Source organism: Amblyomma maculatum, chromosome 4 (assembly GCF_055883805.1).
Source record: "Amblyomma maculatum isolate TAMU_Amacu chromosome 4, ASM5588380v1, whole genome shotgun sequence".
Taxonomy (NCBI): Eukaryota; Metazoa; Arthropoda; class Arachnida; order Ixodida; family Ixodidae; genus Amblyomma; species Amblyomma maculatum.
Genome location: NC_139347.1, coordinates 41,652,326 through 41,673,806, shown reverse-complemented (window position 1 = coordinate 41,673,806; position 21,481 = coordinate 41,652,326). Strand labels below are relative to the sequence as shown.

General features: G+C 44.2%; 1 protein-coding gene across 2 annotated transcripts in view; it reads right to left on the bottom strand.

Annotated features, from left to right (window-relative positions):
- The window catches only part of LOC146190825 (cytochrome P450 3A14-like), a 29,117-nt gene extending 11,795 nt beyond the window's left edge, over positions 1–17,322 (bottom strand). Inside the window, exons 1-9 of one of the 2 annotated variants that reach the window (XM_084601200.1) lie at positions 17,174–17,322; positions 10,370–10,466; positions 9,345–9,397; positions 8,728–8,824; positions 8,274–8,399; positions 6,618–6,855; positions 4,371–4,501; positions 2,476–2,575; positions 679–751 (exon numbers count right to left, since the gene is read on the bottom strand). In XM_084601200.1, coding sequence (XP_084457326.1) covers positions 679–751; positions 2,476–2,575; positions 4,371–4,501; positions 6,618–6,855; positions 8,274–8,399; positions 8,728–8,824; positions 9,345–9,397; positions 10,370–10,466; positions 17,174–17,232 — 974 coding nt within the window. In that variant the 5' untranslated portion in view covers positions 17,233–17,322. The remainder of the gene's footprint in view (positions 1–678; positions 752–2,475; positions 2,576–4,370; positions 4,502–6,617; positions 6,856–8,273; positions 8,400–8,727; positions 8,825–9,344; positions 9,398–10,369; positions 10,467–17,173) is intronic. The other variant, XM_084601201.1, reaches the window with a different exon arrangement.
- Between the last annotated feature and the right edge of the window lie 4,159 nt (positions 17,323–21,481).

Here is a 21,481-nt window from a genome sequence, read left to right as displayed (position 1 = left end):
GCGAGCTGAAACGAGCTCGCGTTGTTTCCTGTGGGTCTGTATAGGCCTTACAAACGGCCAACAAGACAACATTACTTAGGCTGGATAACTGCTCTGCATTTGTACCGAACGACAAATGCTTCGCTGTGACGACCGCCAGTGGCTGACTCAGATCCTCTGAGTTGCCTCACTTTGATGGAGACCGAACCCATCTGACCTTTAATTCACTTTTAAATAAACACACTGAATTCACTCAGTGCGTTTAATGCACTGCTGCGATTCGTGAGGGTGCCGAGGTTTTGCGACCGATATTCACTGCAGCACTCATATATCTACCAGCTGGTCACATTTACTTTGATGGAAATGCGGCGCTTTAAAGACAAGGGAAGCAGACACTGAGTGGACAGCACATATCTGTCCTTGTCTTCAAAGCGCTGCATTCGCATCATCATAAAAGAGATCGCCCGAACAATTACCCTGATTTTCTTCTTGTCTGGTCTCTCTCTCTGTCTCTCTTAGCTTTTGCATAGCCACTTCACTTTGTCCATTTGAAGAGGCTCCCGATTAACTACCTCGCTATTCATCTTCCTCTGCCTCCTCTTTACTCTTAGAAAAGGAGCAGAAGCAAAAATAGAAAATGCTGCTAGCTCCATTATTTAAAAAAAACAAAATGCAGAAAGCGAGTATCACTGCACTTACCCGGCGATGAACAAGGCGCTGGCACTCACAACTACTTCATCTGTGGTCAGCGCACGACTTTTGGAAGCTGCAGCTGCAAAATCAAATGATATCAGGGAGTTCTCGGCATACTTTGTGTCGGCAAATGCTAGCGGTATTATTGTTTGCATGTCCTTGCCAGCGGTTGGCAAGCAAATGAATGAACAAGACGAGTATACCAGGCCTACATATGGAACGCAGTGCACAGATGCTCAAACTATCATCGTCTTTACATGGTAACCTATATTAATAAGGATTTTAGTCAATCTTGCTTATACTGCCACCTGCCGTACAAAGGCGCTTAGCAGCTGTCGTCCTTCACGTCGCAAGAGTTTCTATTATGATTCAAAATACAGTTGACTCGAAAAAAAAAAAAAAAACACAAGAAAGGTTCGAAATGTCTGAAATGCCAATACTGTGCATTCTCTTTCCTTTTTGCACAAAAGAAAAGCATGCGCACTTTCCTTATTTCATGCGCCTCACGGCCGCACACTTTAGACTCTGGCGACTACAATTTTTCGTTATTTTCTTTAGGTGAAAAAGGTTCGTCTAGCAAGAAAAGGTATACTGTATGCTTTCCACGCCACGTATCTTCCCACGTATATTCCATAGCCACGTATCTTATGACCCTGGGTCATTAGTTTTTTTATGGTTTCCTGCTCGCCGCGTTGGCCTCTCGTCCCCCTACAGTGGCCCCTACAGTGGCCCCTATGGTGTGGTGCGCCAAGTCACCGATGTGACGTACGAACTTGCTCTTCTTGTGTCTGCATCCTCCTCGTCTCGCCCCGATGCTGACATTGTACATGTTTCGCGGCTTAAGCCATATCAACTCATCTTTTCTTTGGCAGTTTAGCGGCGGGGGCATGTTACGCGAAGACGAAGTGTTTTCCCCCTTGCCTCGCGGCAAGATAGATGACGACAAAGGGGGCTGTTTTGCTGTGATGCTGTTCGCTGCTATGCCAGTTGCAACCTTGTAAACATACTGTAAATACATCCAGTTTCCACGTAACAATATCAAGCTGTGGGTATAACGTATAACTCCCTATTAGATAACTGCCTTTTGTCGGCGACGCCATTTGAAAGCGTAGGCTGAATTCCCTCCTGCATATGAAGCCGATATAAGGGTGTCGGTTTGGAAATTAGGCATGGGTGAGTCGCCGGTATTACGCTCCTAATTACAGCGTCAGTTCAAGAGATCATTTCTACAGTTCCAAGTCTTCAAAATTTATTCCAAGAGTGAGCGATGAAAGGCTAGCTCGTATGACATGATTACAAAACATAAAACTGAGCAGGGGACACGACACAAGAGAGATCTGGGCTTGTCCTATTTGAATCTCTCCTGAGTTTGGTCCCCTGCTCACTTTTTTCCTTTCTGATCTTCAATATATCTCAAGTTCATATGCAAATCAGCACTTTTATGAAAATTTCTATCTGCGTTTCCCATGACCGGCCCGTACGCACCGGTGGTCGCTTCATGTTGTACCCTCCAGAGCCTGCCATGATCCAATACTGCTGCCCTCAACAGCGATTCCGTCGTTACGCGGCTGCTCCTTTTAGCTATAGGCTTGAGTGCGATACCATTCCACAGAAAGCGGGCTGAACCAAGCGAGTATTTTGGCTTGTAATGCTATTCGCTTGAGACGAATACTTAGAATAATAAACACTCATATTGAATCGATTTTTTTTTCTAATTCTATTACAATATTAATGATTTAACACTGTATATGGCCTTATCTGAGAGCAGCAAGCGTTCACATGGGGACATTCTAGTTCTCTTACCGGGTACTTGGCCATTGTCAGTAGTGTCGTTGTCGATGGTAGCACTGTCTTCACGGTACTCTGCATCCAACAGGTTCTGTAGCACGTCAGGTCTTCGGTACTGCGACAAACAACCGAGACTGTCAGTCTTACACTCACTGTGCAAGAAAACAGAGAAAACATTTTCATGCTTTGCTTCATTCAAGAATTAGCCCATGCCGACATCCATAAAAGTTACAACTTGGGGTAGAGCACCCGCCTCGCCTTCGGGAGGTAGTGGGTTCGAATCCCATGGCCGACCGGACACCCACCGGCTTTCTCAAATGGGTACAAGCCATTACCCAGCCTGGTGCTCGGCTTCCTAGAATCTATGGCTTGGGAAAGGAGCCTACGGCCTCAAATCCCAACCACGCGGCGGGCTCACTGTGACTCGACCTGTTTGCTTGGCTGCTTTTTGCTTTTTATTCAAGGTAGACAGGGCGGAGAGAAAGTGACCGTGGTGCGATATTTTGCTATCCTGGAAAGTATAACAGCACCAAATTTTAATTAATGGCACCTGCAACCTTAAGCATGAGATTTATGCAAAGGTAGGTCCAGGTACCGCCTTTGCCAAAAGTAACCAGGCTGTATGGTTTGCTCCTTAGCCCTCTAGTGTCGCATTTAATGGAAATATCAGATTATTTAATCGCTTGCACAGGAATGCACCAACTCACCCTTATCTATGAAAATCATTTTGCGTATTTTGAAATATATCAAGGGATCTAAACACGGCTGAGAAGCAAACCCTGGAGACTTATTACGTTTAGCAAAGGCGGTACGTGTAGTCATTATAAGAGCAGAGCCTTATTATTTTGTTATTTATTTCCATTTAGAGCGTGTTCTCAACCCCCAACCGTTTGGTAAAAAATATTTTTCTCTCGGTGATTGTGAGACATCGTCCCCGGAACGCGCGCCGCAAAAATGTTTTCAAAATGATAATTTTTAGTGAAGTTAGTCGTTTCAACCAATCTATTTCGCTTGACAACTCCTTCACCATCCCTTCTCCGAGGTTCTTCACTCTCCTGCTTCAACGACTGGCCTTCGCAAGCAAACTTTTCTCTACTCGTGCGAAGCTGGCGGGAGGCATAGAGCCATGTCCTTGGTCTATGAGGTACTTGTTTCTTAATTTTTGTTTTCTTTTATGCGTTGGGTCGTGTTTCAACCCAGTGCATTGGGGAGCGAGCTAGATCAGCTTGAGTTGTTTGACGCATTGTTCTTCGTTGAAATCGGGAAATTCGCAATGAAATGGATCCCATTGTAAATGTTCGCGAGGAAAGAATGGCAAAAAAAAAAAAAAGATTAATATGGTGGCACACTTATGCGCGCTGCGGCAAAACGAGATACAGCGCCCCGGATCCTCTGCCTTGACCTGATCGGCTGGCGGTGGAGACGTCCCAACAACGAGGGGGTCTGCGTCTACTCTTCACTCTTCAGCCAGTGAAAAGAACCAGTTGAGGCCATTGCTGCGAGGCGAACCATCTTAGAGTTTCTGATGCTACGGCTGAGCCCGAGGAGGTTTGGGTCTTCGAAAGGGAGCGGGATGGGGCTTCGATTAGAATTCATGCGGAGTTTCGAGCTGCGAATGTCTGTTGTACTTTGCCGAGAGTACTTCCTATACATGTTTGGAGCACTCGATTTTTTTGTTTGTTTGTTTAAAGGTCCGGAGCCGATTTAGTACACCTTTAATTGCCAATACTTAGTGAAAGAAAGCAAGTGTGTGCAGCTGGCCATAATTGTGATGAAACGCTGCACCCCTATGTTAGCCTTGCATACGACTACAGGCAAAAAGAAGAATTTTATGGTCTATTTATTGTGAAAGAAAGCTGTATCGACGCTATTCGATACGAAATATTCCTGGTCTCTAGTTGAGTACTCACCGCAGGATTGTTCCTTCTTAGTTCGATAATCTTTGCTGTTTCTTTGATAAAAGCAATGGAAACGTAGGCACCGAGCAGCATATTGATCCAGTGCAGTGGCTTCATTACGGGGCCCAACATGTAGGTACTCTCTACAGCGAAAGAAAATGAAAAATCAGAGCGTAAAAATGTATTCCTTGTATAACAATAATTATGTTGAAATGAAAAACATCTTGCCCGTAGCCCTGTTTCTACACCTATTTAGAAATATAGTCGCAACAGGGCAGAAAGTTGTAGCTTGTATTTATTCATCCCGAACAAATACAAGTACTAATTTCAGACAAAAGACAAAAATAAAACATACGTGGAATGTAATATGGGTCGACCTTGACTTTGACCAATTATAGTGTTTCCACCCCAAATTAAGGCATATAATGTGGTTTCTTTTGTGCAAAGACTAAATAAATAAAGATAAAAAATCGTGGAATGAAAATACGTTGGTAAAATAACCAATGTACGCTAGTTTACAGGAAAGGAAAGGTACAGTGATTTGATGCCACTGTTATGATGATGAACGTGGACGCCTGACCCGCACCTTAGGAATGGGAGGAAGGTGGGAGTGAATGAAGAGAGATAATTCTTGTAGTGAAGAATACGGAATAATTTATCCCCAAAAATTTGGTGAAGCGAAGAGTCGATAAGGAGGGGCAAGAACTATTCGCGATCTTAAAGCACAAAACAAGAAACCAGTAAAAGGTTATTAATTGTCCCTCTTCTGTCCAGTCGATGTGAAATACGAAACATTGGAAATTTGTGAGAAAGGCGTAGAAGCTCCTCAATGCCGGTGACTGAGGCAGCCTTTATACTGAGAACAATATGACACTAATTAATGCCTAACTTCCGCGGAAACACTGCGTGTATGCAAGTTATCCAATAAAAAAGCAACACCTATTCTGAAATTTCACTTAAGAATACATGCATCCTCAGCGCGTCTCGCTGTCTCTTTAGTTGCGGCGACTGTGAACGGAACCAATAGTATCAGACTAGTTATTGACCATGAGTCGATGACTGACGTCGTTATAGCCCACTGTCAAATGCGCCAGTAGTGCGGCCACGGAGGCAAATTGATGGTGTTGTAGTCTTTAAGCTTGCACGGGACAGAGCACTACTACGATAAGAAAGATGACTTTTAGTGCTAGGCTAGTTGTCCATTTTACACAAAGATGTTGAAAGTTAAATTTGTAAATGTGTGAAAATTCTGACGCGTTCTATTATTACTACTCTCATCTACATGAAACCTGTGACCCTATTTCAGGCTTTTTGCGGTTGTTATAGCGGGTGAGCTACGAATGTTCGCCCGAGGGATTCTTCTAATGCCGCTTTGCCGCTCCAGCACCATCTCTTTAAAACTGGCCAAATTTTTCATCGCTATTTTTTTTTTTTTTACATAGTGATTCGCAATTGAGCAGTTGTAGTAGTCTGATGTACGAGTGGACAGTTCAAGGGCAGAACAATTAACGTAAGTGTTGTGTTGTGTCTCAAAATCGACAGCTTATTTATTTATTTATTTATTTATTTATTTATTTATTTATTTATTTATTTATTTATTTATTTATTTATTTATTTATTTATTTATTTATTTATTTATTTATTTATTTATTTATTTATTTATTTATTTATTTATTTATTTATTTATTTATTTATTTATTTATTTATTTATTTATTTATTTATTTATTTATTTATTATGCCTGAAAGGTCCACGAAGGCCATTACATGAGGGTTGGGCTGACAAAATAATATTAATGTGGATACAGGTGATCTTCGATTGCAGATTTGAAGTGAAGTGAATTTGATGATGCTTGCCACTTCGGATGAAAGGTCATTCCAGTCGTTGGCTTTTCTGATGAAAAAAGACTGGTGATATGTTACAGTGCGAGGTTGCTCATGGTAGACTGCATTAAGGTGGGAGTTACGGGATATTCTATGAGCGCGTGTAATGAGGGTGACATCGTGGATGAAGCTATGATAAAATCTGTGATACAGGAAATGACTTGCAATGTTGCGACGACAGGCCAGTGTGGGAACATGGAGCTTAGATTTTAGTGCAGGAACGCTAGTGTGATAAGAGTAGTCATAGATTAAAGCTCATAGAATATCATAGAAACAGCTCATATAGATTAAAGACGGTTTATGATAAGGGTTCTGTTCTTTAAATGACGGCGGGTTCACATCCGGTTACCCTCTATCGAACGTCCCACTTCACTCACGGCTGACCAGATGAAAGGGCCCAGTCATCATTCCTCGCAGCACCACTTTTGCAGAGGCAGAGAGGCTATTTTCTGGTCCCCTTTGGAAGCTGTCATCGACGCCAAATGCCCCGCGCCCAACGTAGTCCATGGCGAGCCGCTGGTAGAGGTGGTACACGTCCACCTCCTGCCCGCTGGCGGCTTGTTGTTCAACAATGTCCAGAAATATATCGGCGCCATTTTTTAGCCCCGCCATCATCTGCCAAAATAAAAAGTTCAGATGAATATATATAATATAACGAGAGTCATGCGCAAATAGAAGATAATGTTAAAGTTCACACTCTGTCCCGAAATCATATGGCGACTTCGAATGTTGCGGGTATAAAAGATTTGAACTCAGCGCGCATGCCAAGTTGGCTTTCGTCAGTTCTTATCAGTTTGAAAATAAGAAAATATTTCCTTTCGCCACAACAGATTCACTGTAGCATTTTGGGCCATGCTGCTGTAGTAATTTGAGAATTTTGTGTAGTTAGTGTAGAAAAGAGCGAATAACAACAGGCTGCACGAAAGTATTAGAGAATATTAGAGAAAAATAAATCTGCCTTTAAGAACAAGAGTACTACTAGACAACTATAGAATAATCTCTCGTTACAAGAAATGTTTTGAAGTACTTCAAGCGAAGTTTCATCGCTTTCTTTTTTTTTTTTTTTTTTTTTTTTACATCGGATCACTAGTCCTGAAACCGTCTCTTGCAGCTGCGATCCTTCGTCATCTGCTTTGACAACTGTTATATGAGACTCCTCTTAGTCCTAATACAGTTATTGTATGTTCTCTTTGTGACACACGTGTCAATTGTTTCTGCGCCAGGAGAGAGCAAAACATCCCCTCATACCATTCGAGAACTTATTAGAATTCACAGCTCTGTGCGCAGCTCGTAGTGTCCCGCTCTGGCGAAGTGCTAAATATGGGTTCAAATGCTCTCTCTCTCTCTCTCTCTCTCTCTGTCGAGAAGTCAAAGACGTTCCAAGGATTGCAGCAGGGTGGCCAAAATGCTTTCGCCTTGCTTCAAGTAAGGTGGCTAAATGCTCTCTTGAATTTTTTATTCATTTGGCCTGTTGTATTTATGAATGACTAGCCTCTTTGTCAAAAGCATAAAATTGCTGACTTCACAGGTTTGTAAATTAGAGGCTTCTGCAAGCAGTATTAAATGCGATGGATATAAACAATAACGTCCCGTTATCACTTAATGAGCCCTACTTGACTAAACGGTCCGCGCCAATCTGTTTTCCTCTTTGAATGCATTGACAGCAAACGAAATTCGGCATTTAAAGTTTTCTCCTCTGAAATTAAGGGCAGATTGCTAACTTCTGCAATGCAAAACATTTCACGGGCCGGCAATCAAAAGCGAAGTAAACAATGTTTGTGTGTAGCCTGTTTTCAATACTCAACGTTTCCCAGACGAAGTTCTTATGTCGAAACATTGGCTGCCAAAGTGAGTGAGGCTTTCCCTCAACCCTAGTTCAATCTTTTTGTGTGATTGTAAAACACCTGTTTTCCTACCCTTTACCTTTCGAGGGAGGCAACACCTTTCAGGTTAAATGTGGTTCAGTTGTGTTTAAGTTATCTCAGATCATAATGCACAAAATTCTAGTCAGTACTACAGGATTTCATGCTTACCTGCTTTAGCTTCGCAGGACTGAAACCGGGAGCAATCGCCCGTCGTAGGCTTCGCCATTGTGGGCCGCCAGCATGGACGACAGCCTTTTTCAAAATGGGATGATTCTGCTCCATAGCCATTATCAACTGTGAAAGATAATGAATGTTTAACGTTCTGTCCTGAATTATTTTATGCAGAATAAAGCCAACAAAATTCCTGGGGATACAATAGCACACATGTAATTAGCGCCATAACTGTTTGGCGGATATTTATACCCTAAATAAATATCTACGCCCTCTCGTAAGATCCATATAATACAACTTCAACATGAGTCTGTAAAATACGCAAGTGATGTAACAGGATAGAGGAGTTCAGGCGCTTTTCAGAGACTGACTTCAGAAAGCCAAACCTAAGGCTGACATTTATATCTATGGAAAGTAGGTTTATGATCAGAGTATAGATAGAAAAGCTTACGCCACGATCTGTAAAATTTTGGAAGTTGCGAACCAGGACATGTTCTAAGAAGTCCAGGTCTTTTGTTACTATGAATGGCACATCTCCGTCGTAGAACCTGAAACGTAAAACAAGTAGGCGAAAGAACGCTTGCATCTGTGAGGCCAGTGGAGGCCGGAAGTTGATGCAGGCGAGAAATGCGATTTACACAATGTCTACAATATCGCACTAAGTGTGCTTCTGTCCGAATATGGATTTTTCTTACTTTGTTACTTTTATGTATCCTTCATAGTGTAAATACTAGGAATAGGTAAATAATGAGTGCTTACAATTCAGATATCTTTGCGTTGTAGAATAGTTTTCCATGTATGGCGATAACATTCGTATCCTGCTGCGGTCAAAATGTCACTAATTTAGCAGCCTAATGTAGCGAAAGCCTGCTTATTACTCACTGCTCACTCAAGTTAGATTTATCACCATTTCGAAAAAAAAAAGGCAATTATGGTTTTCCCGTGCAACTGAAAAGCACAAAAACCGTCTGAAGTACGTTTGTTTTCTTTAGGTTCAATTGATATTTGTTACCTCTGAAGAAATTACCTGTGCAAAAAGTTTTTCATGAGAATGAAGTCGTCCCTTACCCGAAAGTGTCGCCGTACTTTCTCAGCCATTTGTCAAGAACCTTGAAATGATTCTGTCGGAAATGCACCAAAATAGTAAATAGAGCATGCGACACTCATGCTGCTTTTTTGTTTGTTGATGAAAGCAAACAGGAAAATAAAGTTGCCAAAAATTGTTCTTAAGCCGCCCAGCAGCTCAGGATAAATGTCAAATAATACATCATTTAGGGATGCAAATACTCAATCCTCATGTCATTTCTGAGCTCAAGTCACGCTCTAAAGATATTTTAGAGGTAGTTGCAACCTGAACGACTATGCGAAAATGATGTTTTTTTTTTTGTGATAATATTTCTTTCGAGTACTGAGCGCTCTTTTGTCGAGATCTCAGGATATGGGACAAATCGGGCATAAGACATTTTACAACGTCAACGGCGATGCTAGAGGACATCGGGCTCGCCAAGACACAATGACCGTAAAAAGTGATTAGGCTTACGGGAGATTTATATAAAATGTAGGATCAGGCTGAGGTGATGTACGTACCCAGCGTTGTGCATAAAAGATGACTTAATTGTCTGCATAACGACTGCAGAACATTTGATTACGAGATTTTTGGATGTTCGTCACAAAAGCATCTTTTGAATATTGTGGCCTGAAAGTAGAATTGTGCACTTCTTGCCTAGTTCAGGCCAGAAACAAGATCTGAGGCATAAATGGCCCAACGTAATGCAGGCCGAAAGTCGGAACGCATACTATGCGCGCTTCCGTGATTGTGCAGTAAAATTTTTTGCCTCGTTGCGAAAACTGCGGTCACTTAAAAGCAAAGCTGGGCAGGATGTTCAAGTAAGTGCAAAATAAAGAAAAAGACCTTAGAAAGGAACCCGTGGAAGAACCAGTGTCTCACGAGTCAATGACACGGTAATAAAATTCCGCTGTTAATGTAGATGGAAAATATTAAACATATTTTTGTGTAGACAAACTGAAAGTGTGCTTCCCATTAGGTCGACTTGTTGCAGCATCAGGCAGGTTAAGTCTGCATATGACCTCACCGTTTCGTGATATTCGCGAATGTTTCCCCATAGCAGACTCGGAGTGGGGCCAGGTATTCCGAGAGCCTTGAAATAGGAGAAATGTCGCTTCCGCCATCTGTAAGTGGAACGGCGTTGTATGTTGAGATACAAAAAGGAAGAGCGAACTGCAGGGGCCGGCCAGCTGGTTTAAGCTGGGCCAGTGTCACTGCCACCGTGCAGAAAGAAGAGCGGTGAAAGGGATACGAAAGAAATCAAACTTTTTGGAGTGTCTGACCATTTAAAATATGCGTGATAACATATGGGCACATAAGTCCACACTTTCTCGAAACTTATGGGACATTGCAGTAAGCGATCTTGAAATATTATAGTAAATCCATCTTTAATCTATCGTTTCCACCTACTAATTCCTATTATTATCAAAACGTTTGTGTAACTTGAGGAATAATACTAATGTGATCTCTTAATCAAGGCCCTACTTGCTCCTAATGCCCAACTGTTTGGTAACTTGACGGACTACACTAATTCCATTCCTAATCCGCTCACTAACACCTCACAATTCCTTAATTATCGGTTGACCCAATCCATTTCATGGGTTCACTTAGAAATTTGCGGTGTGGGCCTACACTGCATAGGCCGGTCAGTCTATTCAGTAGGGAATGGAGCCCTGTCGTCTTGCCACATCACTGTACATGTGTAGTAGCTTGCTGTCGATTTTATTGGCGGGGTAAGGTACTTAATTTAAAACCTAGCTACCTTAGATTGCCACTTTATGCGAGAGCGTATGCAGCTCGTTCAGTCTAACATCTTCATGAACGCACACCCGATTCGTCGGACGGACAAAATGAGAGTACTGGCTTGTTCGTTCTAATAACGAAGGAGGCAAGTGCGATCACACGATCAAATCTCTTACTACTGCAACCAACAAAGTCTCCAGAATGACCAGCAGGATAGCAAACAAAAGAAGGGGCATCAAGGAACAAGACGCAATACAGATAGTGATAGCGATCGTCGTCCCTCGCCTTACCTACAGTCTCAAATATCTTAAAACAAGCAAGACGGAAAGGAAAAAGATAAACGCGCTGATCAGGAAGGCATACAAACTGGCTCCGGGCTTGCCACCGTACGCCTCTAACAGCAAGTTTGACGATCTGGGAATGCTCTGCACCTTCGAAGACCATAACGAAGCTATGCTGGACTCTCAGATCAGAAGACTTGAACAGACCAAGACGGGCCGTGCTGTCCTAACTAAACTTGAATATCCTCTTACAGACGGCAATAGCGCACAAACCAGAAGCATCGCACAAGAAATCAGGGACACTTTCACGGTAAGACCGCTGCCAAGGTATATGGACCCAGCCAATCATGACGGCAGAAGGAATGCCAGAGCCAAAACCCATGATAAACACCTGCACAGAAAACGTTTTGTGACGTACGTCGACGCAGCGAGGTATAAAGGCAGAGAGGGGACCACCGCCGCGGTCACTGACTCGCGAGACAAGCTCATATACGGAACAATTATACAAGCCAAATGCATCCAGACGGCGGTAGAGGTTCCAAAAGCTCTAGCATTCTCGGAAGCAAACCGAAGACAACACAGTTACTGGATAGTCTGGGAGTCACAAGCCGCCTGTCGAGCCTTCGAAAACATCAGGATTAATCGCATAGCGAAATAGTTCTAAGCCGGCCGTCCGGAAGGAGACCCATGTAGGCAACACATGATTGTTTGGGTCCCCAACGCTGGGATGGAGAGTAACATTAGAGTATGAGCCGTCGTCCGAGGTTTCACTAGCCGGGCGGCGGAGCCATATGTAGAGCCTTTCAAAACACAAGAAACTTACGGGCAAACAATACTAGCGTGTAGGGAGAGGCGTAGAAAGTAAGCACTTCCACATGAGACACTAAGCCGAGAGCAAGACACTACACTTAGGTGCCTACAAACAAATACACACCCAAACAGAGCCCTGTATACACGGTATGGCCAACATGAGGCAAAAGCGTATGTGTCTGGGGCGGAGACACTGCTACATTGTACCACACAAAATGGGGATGTAGGGCTAGCCTCATAATGCCTAAAATAGATAGCCCTGGTCCTGAGCACTGGGAGAACAATTCTAACCGACTCGAACGCGCAGCATCAGCTCATGCTGGTGCAGTTAGCCAGAGCCGCTGCTTAGGCCAACGGACTTCTGGACAAAGAGTTGCTGGCCATTGCTCTTCCCTAACTCACTACCCCTACCCCCTATTTTCGCTAATTAAGTTTATAAATTAATTGGTCTAAGAGCCACCGGCGTACTCCAGTTTCGGCTCGGGTTCTGTAGGAAGTGTTATAAAAGCGGTTGGAAAAATGATGGCCTCTAGTTCAGGCGGTGTTCCTCCCAATACGGCGCAGCTGAGTGTCCACCGAGAACTGCGACAGATATTGCAGCTTCACTTTCCTATACACCAGATTGCGAAATAAGTGTAGGTCTCCATCGAATTATGAATCAGATACTGCACGTTCGTGTTTTGACGAAATCTTCCTCAAGGCGATTCGTATAGCCTTTAGTGGTGACTTGGGACTTTAACGCGCACAGCTATCAATGAGATACCATAAGGAGGACGCAAAAAGCAGGATATTCGCCGCGGCCATAGCCGACGCGGCACTAACCACTCTCACGGACCCGCTGTACCCTACTAGAATAGGAAATAGCGTCTCCCGAGACACGTGCCCGGACCTTTCGCTAGTCAGGAACGCTAAAAATTACGAATGGCACAATGCAGAAGAAACTCTCGGGAGCGATCACCGCATCCTAAAAATCGAATTACATTCAAACAAAATTCGCAAAAAGAGGGGAGTAGCTTCCGTCATCGATTGGACAAAGTTCAGGGAAGGGGCAACCCCAGTACTCGGTGCGGACGCATCAAAATATGAGGATTGGGCCAAATCGCTAATTCAAACCAAGAACCGTTTCACGCGCAAACTCCAGACCACTGAAGACACCGCGGCAGTAGACAACCACCTCCTACACTTGTGGGAAGCCAGGAGATCAGGAGATATCTTAATAAGAGATGGAAAAAACAAAAACACAGCCGTAAGCTTAAAATTAGAATTGCCCAGATAACCAAGGAGGCGGAAACATACGCGTGGTCTCTAGCAAAAACCAACTGGATATCCAGATGCGATTCCCTCCGAGGCACCCTCAGCATAAAAAGTACATGGAGCCTTCTCAGGTGCCTGATTGAACCTAATAAATCAAAAGGTGAATAGAGCAGGAGCTTGAAAAGGGCACTTAATGACTTCAAAGGCACGGACGAACAGCTCGCCGACAAACTAAAAGAGAGATACTTATGTACGACCGTAGACGAAGATGAGGAATTTAGAACATACAATGGAGATAAAAACTCAAAATTAGATGCAGAATTCATCGTCGCGGAAATTAAAACCGAATTAATGAGTATGAGGTGAGGAACGATACCAGGTGGTCAAAATTACTCCGCAGCCACCACCTTCGGCACCCCTTTCTATATTTATACTTTCACTACCCCCTTCCTCCATTCTCGGTACAGGTGTCGACAGAACAAGTGTGACAGATATTGCGTCTTTCCTTTCCTGTGAGCCAATTATTATTATTTTATTTGAACAAAACTATTTAGAACTCGCAGAACAAAAAGGCGGTGTTACAGGCGCTATCGTGTTGACTCTCAAGACGAAACTTCAGTGTCCTCCCCTTTTCTGTTCTACACGGCTCTGCAGTGTTGTTCCTCTCTAATTTATTTCCATTCATTTTATGCATAATTTAAGCATCATATCCCTTTGCTCCCTGTATGCATTCTGGCGCGAACTAACCGAACTATCCACGTCGACTTTATTATGCCCATTTAGTTTGCCATTTCTGCGCTCACATTGTTATTGTAACCACAATCGCATCTGATCACAGGCAAGCAATATTAGTAACAGAGAACCACACAGGCAGCTCTTTGACGAATTGCAAACCTAGCGCACAGTATGTTGAGTTAAAGTAAACCAGTATCTTGTCTCTGCGCCTGCTATATGTACACTGTGATCGCGCAGGCGTAGAACGATTCACGGAAACTGAGTGCACTTGCCTTTAAGCTCTGCTTAATTGCAGCGTGCTCGGTTCTTTGCTATACGCGCTTCTGGGTAGCGATTCGTCGTGGCAAAATGTGCTCCTGTGCTATGGTTTCCCTATCTAAATTTTTGAAATTCCAGAGGTTAACGCTCACCATCACATTTTAGCGATGTTACAGAGTATAGAAGCAACTGCACGAAAAAAGTCTTATCTGTTAGAGCGCCTACTGTCGTTTCCTCGCATGCACGTCGCTGTACCGTACACACACACAAAACCAGGCCTTCTTGCGCGTCATGTTGACAACTGTGACACGAGCGCCAGAAAATATCGTGCGGGTAGATATGCCCATTGACTTCGTGGAATAATAAAAAAAAAAGATTGCGTCAAAACATCGGCGTGGGCGACTGCCGAAACTCATCGTGGTGTGCTGTATACAGGACCATTGCCTCTTATTGAATTCACCGATATCGAGGGCAACCTGCGCAGTGCACTTTGCGTTTTTCTACAGGTGAGGTGAGGAAATTAGGTCGTACAAATCTGTGAAACCGTTTAATTTTCTGAAAAGCGGGCGAGCCTGAGAGCCGTGCATGAGGATGTTGGCGGCGCGGGCGCGCCTTTATCAGAGGTTACAAAATTTCGACGTGACTATTCGCTTGCATAGCAAAAATTGTTACTTCTGTCTACTTGTCAGTGACGTGTTTGGATTGAATCTATTATAACCTCAGCGCATCGCGCTGTTGCATTTCAAGCAGCGCTACGTTGCTGCAACTAAATTTTCAAAACATTCTCGCTGAGTCTGCCGCTTGTGCTGCGAGCGTGCTATAGTATTTGCTCGACCGCTCTGTGACACAAACTAACCAGATATAAGATGCTTCGTTTTACTGCTGTTAGAACGACCGTGAAAGCTTCAGAAGTTATCTGACTATATCACCGCTGGAAATGTACGTTTCGGTGGCGTCAGCTTTGTAACTGAAGCAATTAATAATGCGCTCTCTCTCTCTCTTCAAGACGTGTCCTCAGTCAGTAGCAGCTGATAGTTGACTTGAAGAGTAGCAAATCATGTTGCGTGCAATAAGCAGGCACTCGCTTTTGCTGTAGAGCTGCGGGGTGGGGGAATGTCTATCCGCAACACCAAACAGGCCGTGTGGTTACATTCCGGCGTAGAAAATATGGCTGCAGACTTCGAGCGAACAAAGCGTTCGCAATCAAACGTGGATCTGCAAGTATTTAACAACAGGAAAGAGCTCCGCAACTCGACTCCAACGCAAGGGGGGCGACTGACAGCAACTTTGATGCCGCGCGCGTCGATGTCATCGACGGCCATGCACCGACATGGCACACAAGCCGTGACGACGCTCGTGTGCTGTGTGGTAGCATTTCCTCAGTGAATACCTCTTATAAGGACTAATCACCTATATTGTTACTCTGTCATCTCACACATAGTAATTAGCGTACAGTCGTAAGATACCATATTAAGTGTAAGTCCACCTGCCTTGAGATATTAAAGCCCCGCTTTAAGCCGTATGAACGTGCCTGCGTTGCCTGGGAATATAACGTGTTGGGACCCTAAGGTCCCAGGTTCGATTCCCATCTCGAATATACTGCCCGAGTTGGCACTTCTGGCTAACTCGGCTAAGTAACATGGTATCGTGACGTCACACAACCCTCCGAGCAATCAGTGTCAGGCCATGACAAGTGACACCAGCAAAGGGATGCTTCTAAGTTTTCGGTCACCGTGCCGACGAAGATTATGCATGATTTTCTGCAGGACTGCATATTTCCTGAAATCGTGTTAAAAACGCTACGTTTATTCAGTAATCATTCCGTTTGTGGTTTACGGGCTTAATGTTCCGCAGCAACACAGGCTGTGAGGGATGCCGTCCGAAGAAATTGACCACGTTCAATAACCTTCACTGATATCGCGCAGTATGCCTTGCGTTCCAACTCTCGCGGTGCGCCTTAACCACCGAGTCACCGCGGCGGGACTTTATTAGTCTCTATGCGTTGTCAGCGGGTTACTGCAAGGCTAGACTGAAGCACGTGCAGGTAAGAAGGTTTCTAATAACGCAATAAAAGTACCGTTTCGAGCGTGAAGAGCGAGCTTCCTTCAAAGTTGGTCTCTTTTTTGAGATGTTTGAGATCGTTGCTATGCCTCGAAGCTTGAATGCAGAACTCAGGCCGTATTTCAATTATGCGTTGAAGAAATGGAAATGGAAAATCCTAACTGGCAATATATTCGACTTGACCTGACCTGTTCATAAATGTGATTACAAGCGTAAACTTTTCGCTCCCGAATGCTGCTTCATATTTACCAAAGGCATACAAAAATAGCAACAATGACGTTCTATTTATTCTAAATTCTGATCTGAAATAAGCGATCGAATAAGTAAAGAATGGGTACCACTCCTATGTTTCGATTCTTGGAAAAGTAAACGAGGAATCTTTTTCGCTTCCGAAATAAATTTCCAGTGTGTAAAATGTTGATTTCCGCAGAACTTCTTCATTGAAAGCCAAGCTCCACACTTGTGAAGAATGTGAGCCGCTCGGGCTACCATTTAAATAATAGAGCTACAACACTCTTGTTTGCTGGTCGCCTATGGTTCGTCATTAAGGCCAATGCCTGGATTTTCTGAGCATCCGACTGACATATCGATGGTGCAACCAAATATTCCTCAAATAAACCAATATATGCCCAGAGTCCATCATTGAAAGATTTCGTTAAAGAACTCTGGTATAACAATAAAAATCTCACCTGAACAGCGTGACGATGAAGACGCAAATCAGAGTGAGCCCGCCTGCTATCAGAAGCATTGCTGTTGGATGGAGAAGCAAAAACGTCGCGGTAGCAAGCCAGCTGCCGCAAGGATTAGTCGCCACGGGAGGGCAGCATAGTCGGTTGTGCGGCGTGCATTCGTTTGGCAAGGGGGGAGGAAAATAGCAGCGTCCTTGCGTCTGCCGTGCTTCCTCCTCATTCTAGACCTCCTCTCCTTTTCTGTCCTTGTTACAACGCACGTTCTTGAAGGCTGCGTGACTCTTTCGTCCACTATATTCAATGCGTGAGCTAAAAAAAAAGAAAAAACTCGGCGAGGCAGTTGCATTTCGCTTAATGACCTATCTCACGCAAGACGGAATCGTGTGCTTGGGACAGTTTACGGGGATAACATTGTGGTTATGGCAGCCTACATAGCTACCTACAAGAACGCAGGCGGAAAATAACTAGGTGATCGCAAGTTCAGCTATTCACGTATCACGACACATCTTTGTTGTTTTATGTTGCAGTTTTCCTCCCAACACGTCTGTAAATAACAGCACCAAATGTTTAACATTTGTAATAGTGGCTCGATACATTACTGTGTTGTACAAGTTACAGAAAATAAGTTGCCGATTAAAATAACTGCTTTTCTAATGTAACTGATTACAGCGATCAGTTACGGCCCCAGAACAGTAACTGATAATTACATAACAGTAATCGATTACAGATGCAATAATACAAACTCTCTCAAGCTGCAGCAGACTAGTGCGGCTTACTTGAAAGTTTTTTTACGTGCAGTTCATTTTCAACACTTCTTTTTCATACAGTCGTTGCTGATTTTGCAACGTTTCCTCGTGGAGGTGTTAGCCCCCACACTGAACAATCTCTAGACGTACGCGTAAGAGGGTGGGGCGGTGTTATATACCGTACGAACACCTTGCGCACCTCTCTTTGTCGTGCAACTTCGATACCAAGTTCAACATACCCGATGAAACGCCGCGCTTCGTTGTTGGCCCTATGGAAAGATGCTGAAGGTAAGGTCGTTAAAAAGGTGAAAAGAATGTTGCCGGCGTTTTCATCACAACATTATCGGCTCGGGTTCTCGTGTGCAAATATAGCAAGACCGGTTGAATTCTTCGGCCGAAAGCTGGTAAAACTTTTGACGTTGTCCTTCGCTACGCGCCTGTTTGGAATGAAATAGAGGAATTGCAACAGACGCGAGCAGAAGCTAGGCCAAGAACTAATACGGCGGAGATCACAGCATGCCTGGCAGCCATGCGCACCGCCGTGCAGCCGAGCAATTTGACGCATTGACATCAGAGAGACACTTCTCCCCTGTGGCCATTTCTGCGCAGAAGTAATTGAAAACTGAAATCAATTGACAAAACATAATTCATTTACGCGAAGCGCTAATTTTTGAATTACAAAATTCGTCATAATGAAATTAATTACAAGTTAAAGACTACAAGCAATCATCATCATCATCATCATCAGCCTGACTATACCTACTGCAGGGCGAAGGCCTCTCTAACTCTCTAACTCTCTCTCTCTCTTTCTCTAACTCTCTTTATTTTCTCTAACTAACCCGGTTTTTTGCTAGCTGCATCCACTTCACCCCTGCGAACTTCTTAACCTCATCCGCCCATCTAACTTTCTGCCACCCCCTGCTACGCTTTCCTTCCCTTGGAATCCAGTTTGTTACCCTAAGCAGCCATCAGTTATTTTCTCTTCGCACTACATGTCCTGCCCATGCGTCATTGGAAAAATAGAATGCGTCTGGCACTCTCGCAATCTGCGCGCACGGCAACAAAAACGCCGCATCGCGCAATTTTTCTGCACTGGTCATCAGTCACTTGTACTAACCTTTTTCCGTCGCCGCTGCGGATTGTCCACAAGAGCTAAAGGGCAAAGCGCACGTCAACTGTATGGGTATAATGCAGATTATTATCACCCTGCCTTTAACACTAGAAAAAAAAAAAAAAAAAAACGACGCGTGTCTTCTACACCCGGAGAAGACTGGGCATTGTCTTCGATATCTCCATCGTCACAGCTTACGTCGGGTGCAAGCATTCGCAGCCTGGCTTCTGCCGATAACTTTACAAGGGATAGCTTATCATGGATGCTATAGGGTCCTCAAAATCGCGATAGGAAATGGCCAGCAGCCATATGTGCAATCAGTTCGTTCCGCTTTTGCAAAAGAAATGCAGTGAGATGATAACAAAACTTCGTGGCAGAGTCGCAATGAGTTTTTATCATGCATTGGGCGGTAAAAAAAAATATAAATAAAAGCCCGCATTGATCCGCAATCACAGACTATGAACTATTAGCAAAACTTCAGCTTTCAAGCACACATAACTATTCGAGTGTTTAGAGAATATTATGGCATGAAACGGGCACTTGTAGCTATGCTTGTTGAAGCCTCTTATTTTGTCGTATTGAGTGAGCATACGGGTGCCTTAACTGTTAAAAAAGCAAAAACAATACAAATTTCGAACGGACTAGCATCCCCCTGGTCTGAGTTGCTCTGGGACGTTAAACTGGTTTGGGTTGGTTTATGGGGTTTAACGTTCTAAAGCGGCGGAGGCTATGAGAGACGCTGTAGAGGAGGGCCCCAGAAATTTCGACCACCTGAGGTACCTGATATCCGCTGAAATGATATCGCAACGCATACGGGCGTCTTACATTTCGCCTCCGTCGGAAATCGGCCATCGCGGTTGAGACTTGATCCCGCGTTCTTGGTTAAGCAATCGAGCAGCCTAACCACAGAGCCACTGTGGCGGGGCGGTCGCTAGAGCGTATGAATAATTTAATTGAAAGCTAAACATTTCGACAGATTTGCCTGTCTGGTTGGGTTGATAACTAAGTAAAACATGAAATTTGTCCAACCAACACATGGTGCGTTCGGTGTCAGTTAATGCTGAAATTTTATTTACGAAAACAATGTTTTTTTTTTTGTTAGCGAATTATTTCAGAATTAACTATGGAGAGTCCGGCGCTATCACTTGATCAACCTTGAATAACTTGTGGGGAAGCCGGTACAAGTGGTTCGACTGCCAGGTGCGCTGAACGCGCCACTCGAGCAGCGGCTAAGCACTACCGGCGCTATGATTTAGGTAGAGAGAAAGAGAGAAACACTATTTAGGAGCACAAATTAAGCACTCAACATATCCCGCGCATTGTTAACCAAGACAAGCTGGTCTTCCATCTGTGCCGACGTTAGCCAGGCACTCCAGGAGGGGGGTGAAGGGATGGGGATCTATAGTGACTGGACTAGGTGACTGGGCAAGAGACGAGGCAGTGTTCTAGATTGGAGTACAGCGCAGGACAGTTGGAACAGGAAGGGTCTGAAGAAAAACGGGAATGGAATTTCCGGGAAGGTGTAATAAGAGTGTTCATTTGAATCCTACGAAGTATATGTGCTTGAGCAACATTGAGATGTCGATGGGGGTGGGCTGCGTGCCTATATGGAGTTTTTAGTTGGCGATAGTTTTCTTTAATTGTGAGTTTATATAGGCCAACACATCGTCCCACGTTGGGGGCATGACCACGGGTTCACAGGCGCCCGATAGAGAACATGGCGGGCTAGCTGATGAGCCAGTTCATTTCCTGTAATCCCTGCATGGCCATTGACTCACCGTTTAGTGACTGACGATGGAGCCAAAGAACGTAAGGCGTGGTGTAATTCTGCTTCTAGATCAGAAGGAATTTGCCGACGATACAGCGAGCGAATAGCCGCCATATTGAGTCAGTGTTTAAATGGTGGACGAAGAAGTGCGAGGAAGTTCAATGAAGGACATGATGACATGAATGATAGGCACAACCTCTAGAGTAGCGTTGGGGGGAAGGATATTGATGCATGGGCTGCATGTATGAAAGGAAGGATCCGCCTGGCAATTGGTGGAGATTACATATTCCGCAGAACCTGTGTTCGATATAGTGGCATCTTTGTATGCTTCTGTCTGTGTTGATAAGGGAGGACTGTGGTGGGCTTCCTGAGCTTCCCTGCGACATTTATTCATACCAGGGGCCATATGACGAAGTAGAGAGGTGCCACGATCTAGATATTTGCAACGCCAAGGCCGAAATAAAACGCCACCAGCGAGAATGCGCCGGATTGTGCGCCGCTGAAGCAGAACCAACAGCCGCCTGTGACCCGACGTTCTGCTACTGAGAGGGCGGTGATCCGGCGAGCCCGGCTGTCCGAGAAAACCAGGACCTCGGGAGAACGAAATGGTGCCCAACGTGTTCCGGACTCTCGTGGCTGTAAGTTGCTCCTAGTGGCGGCCTTAGATTATCTTAACTGAATCA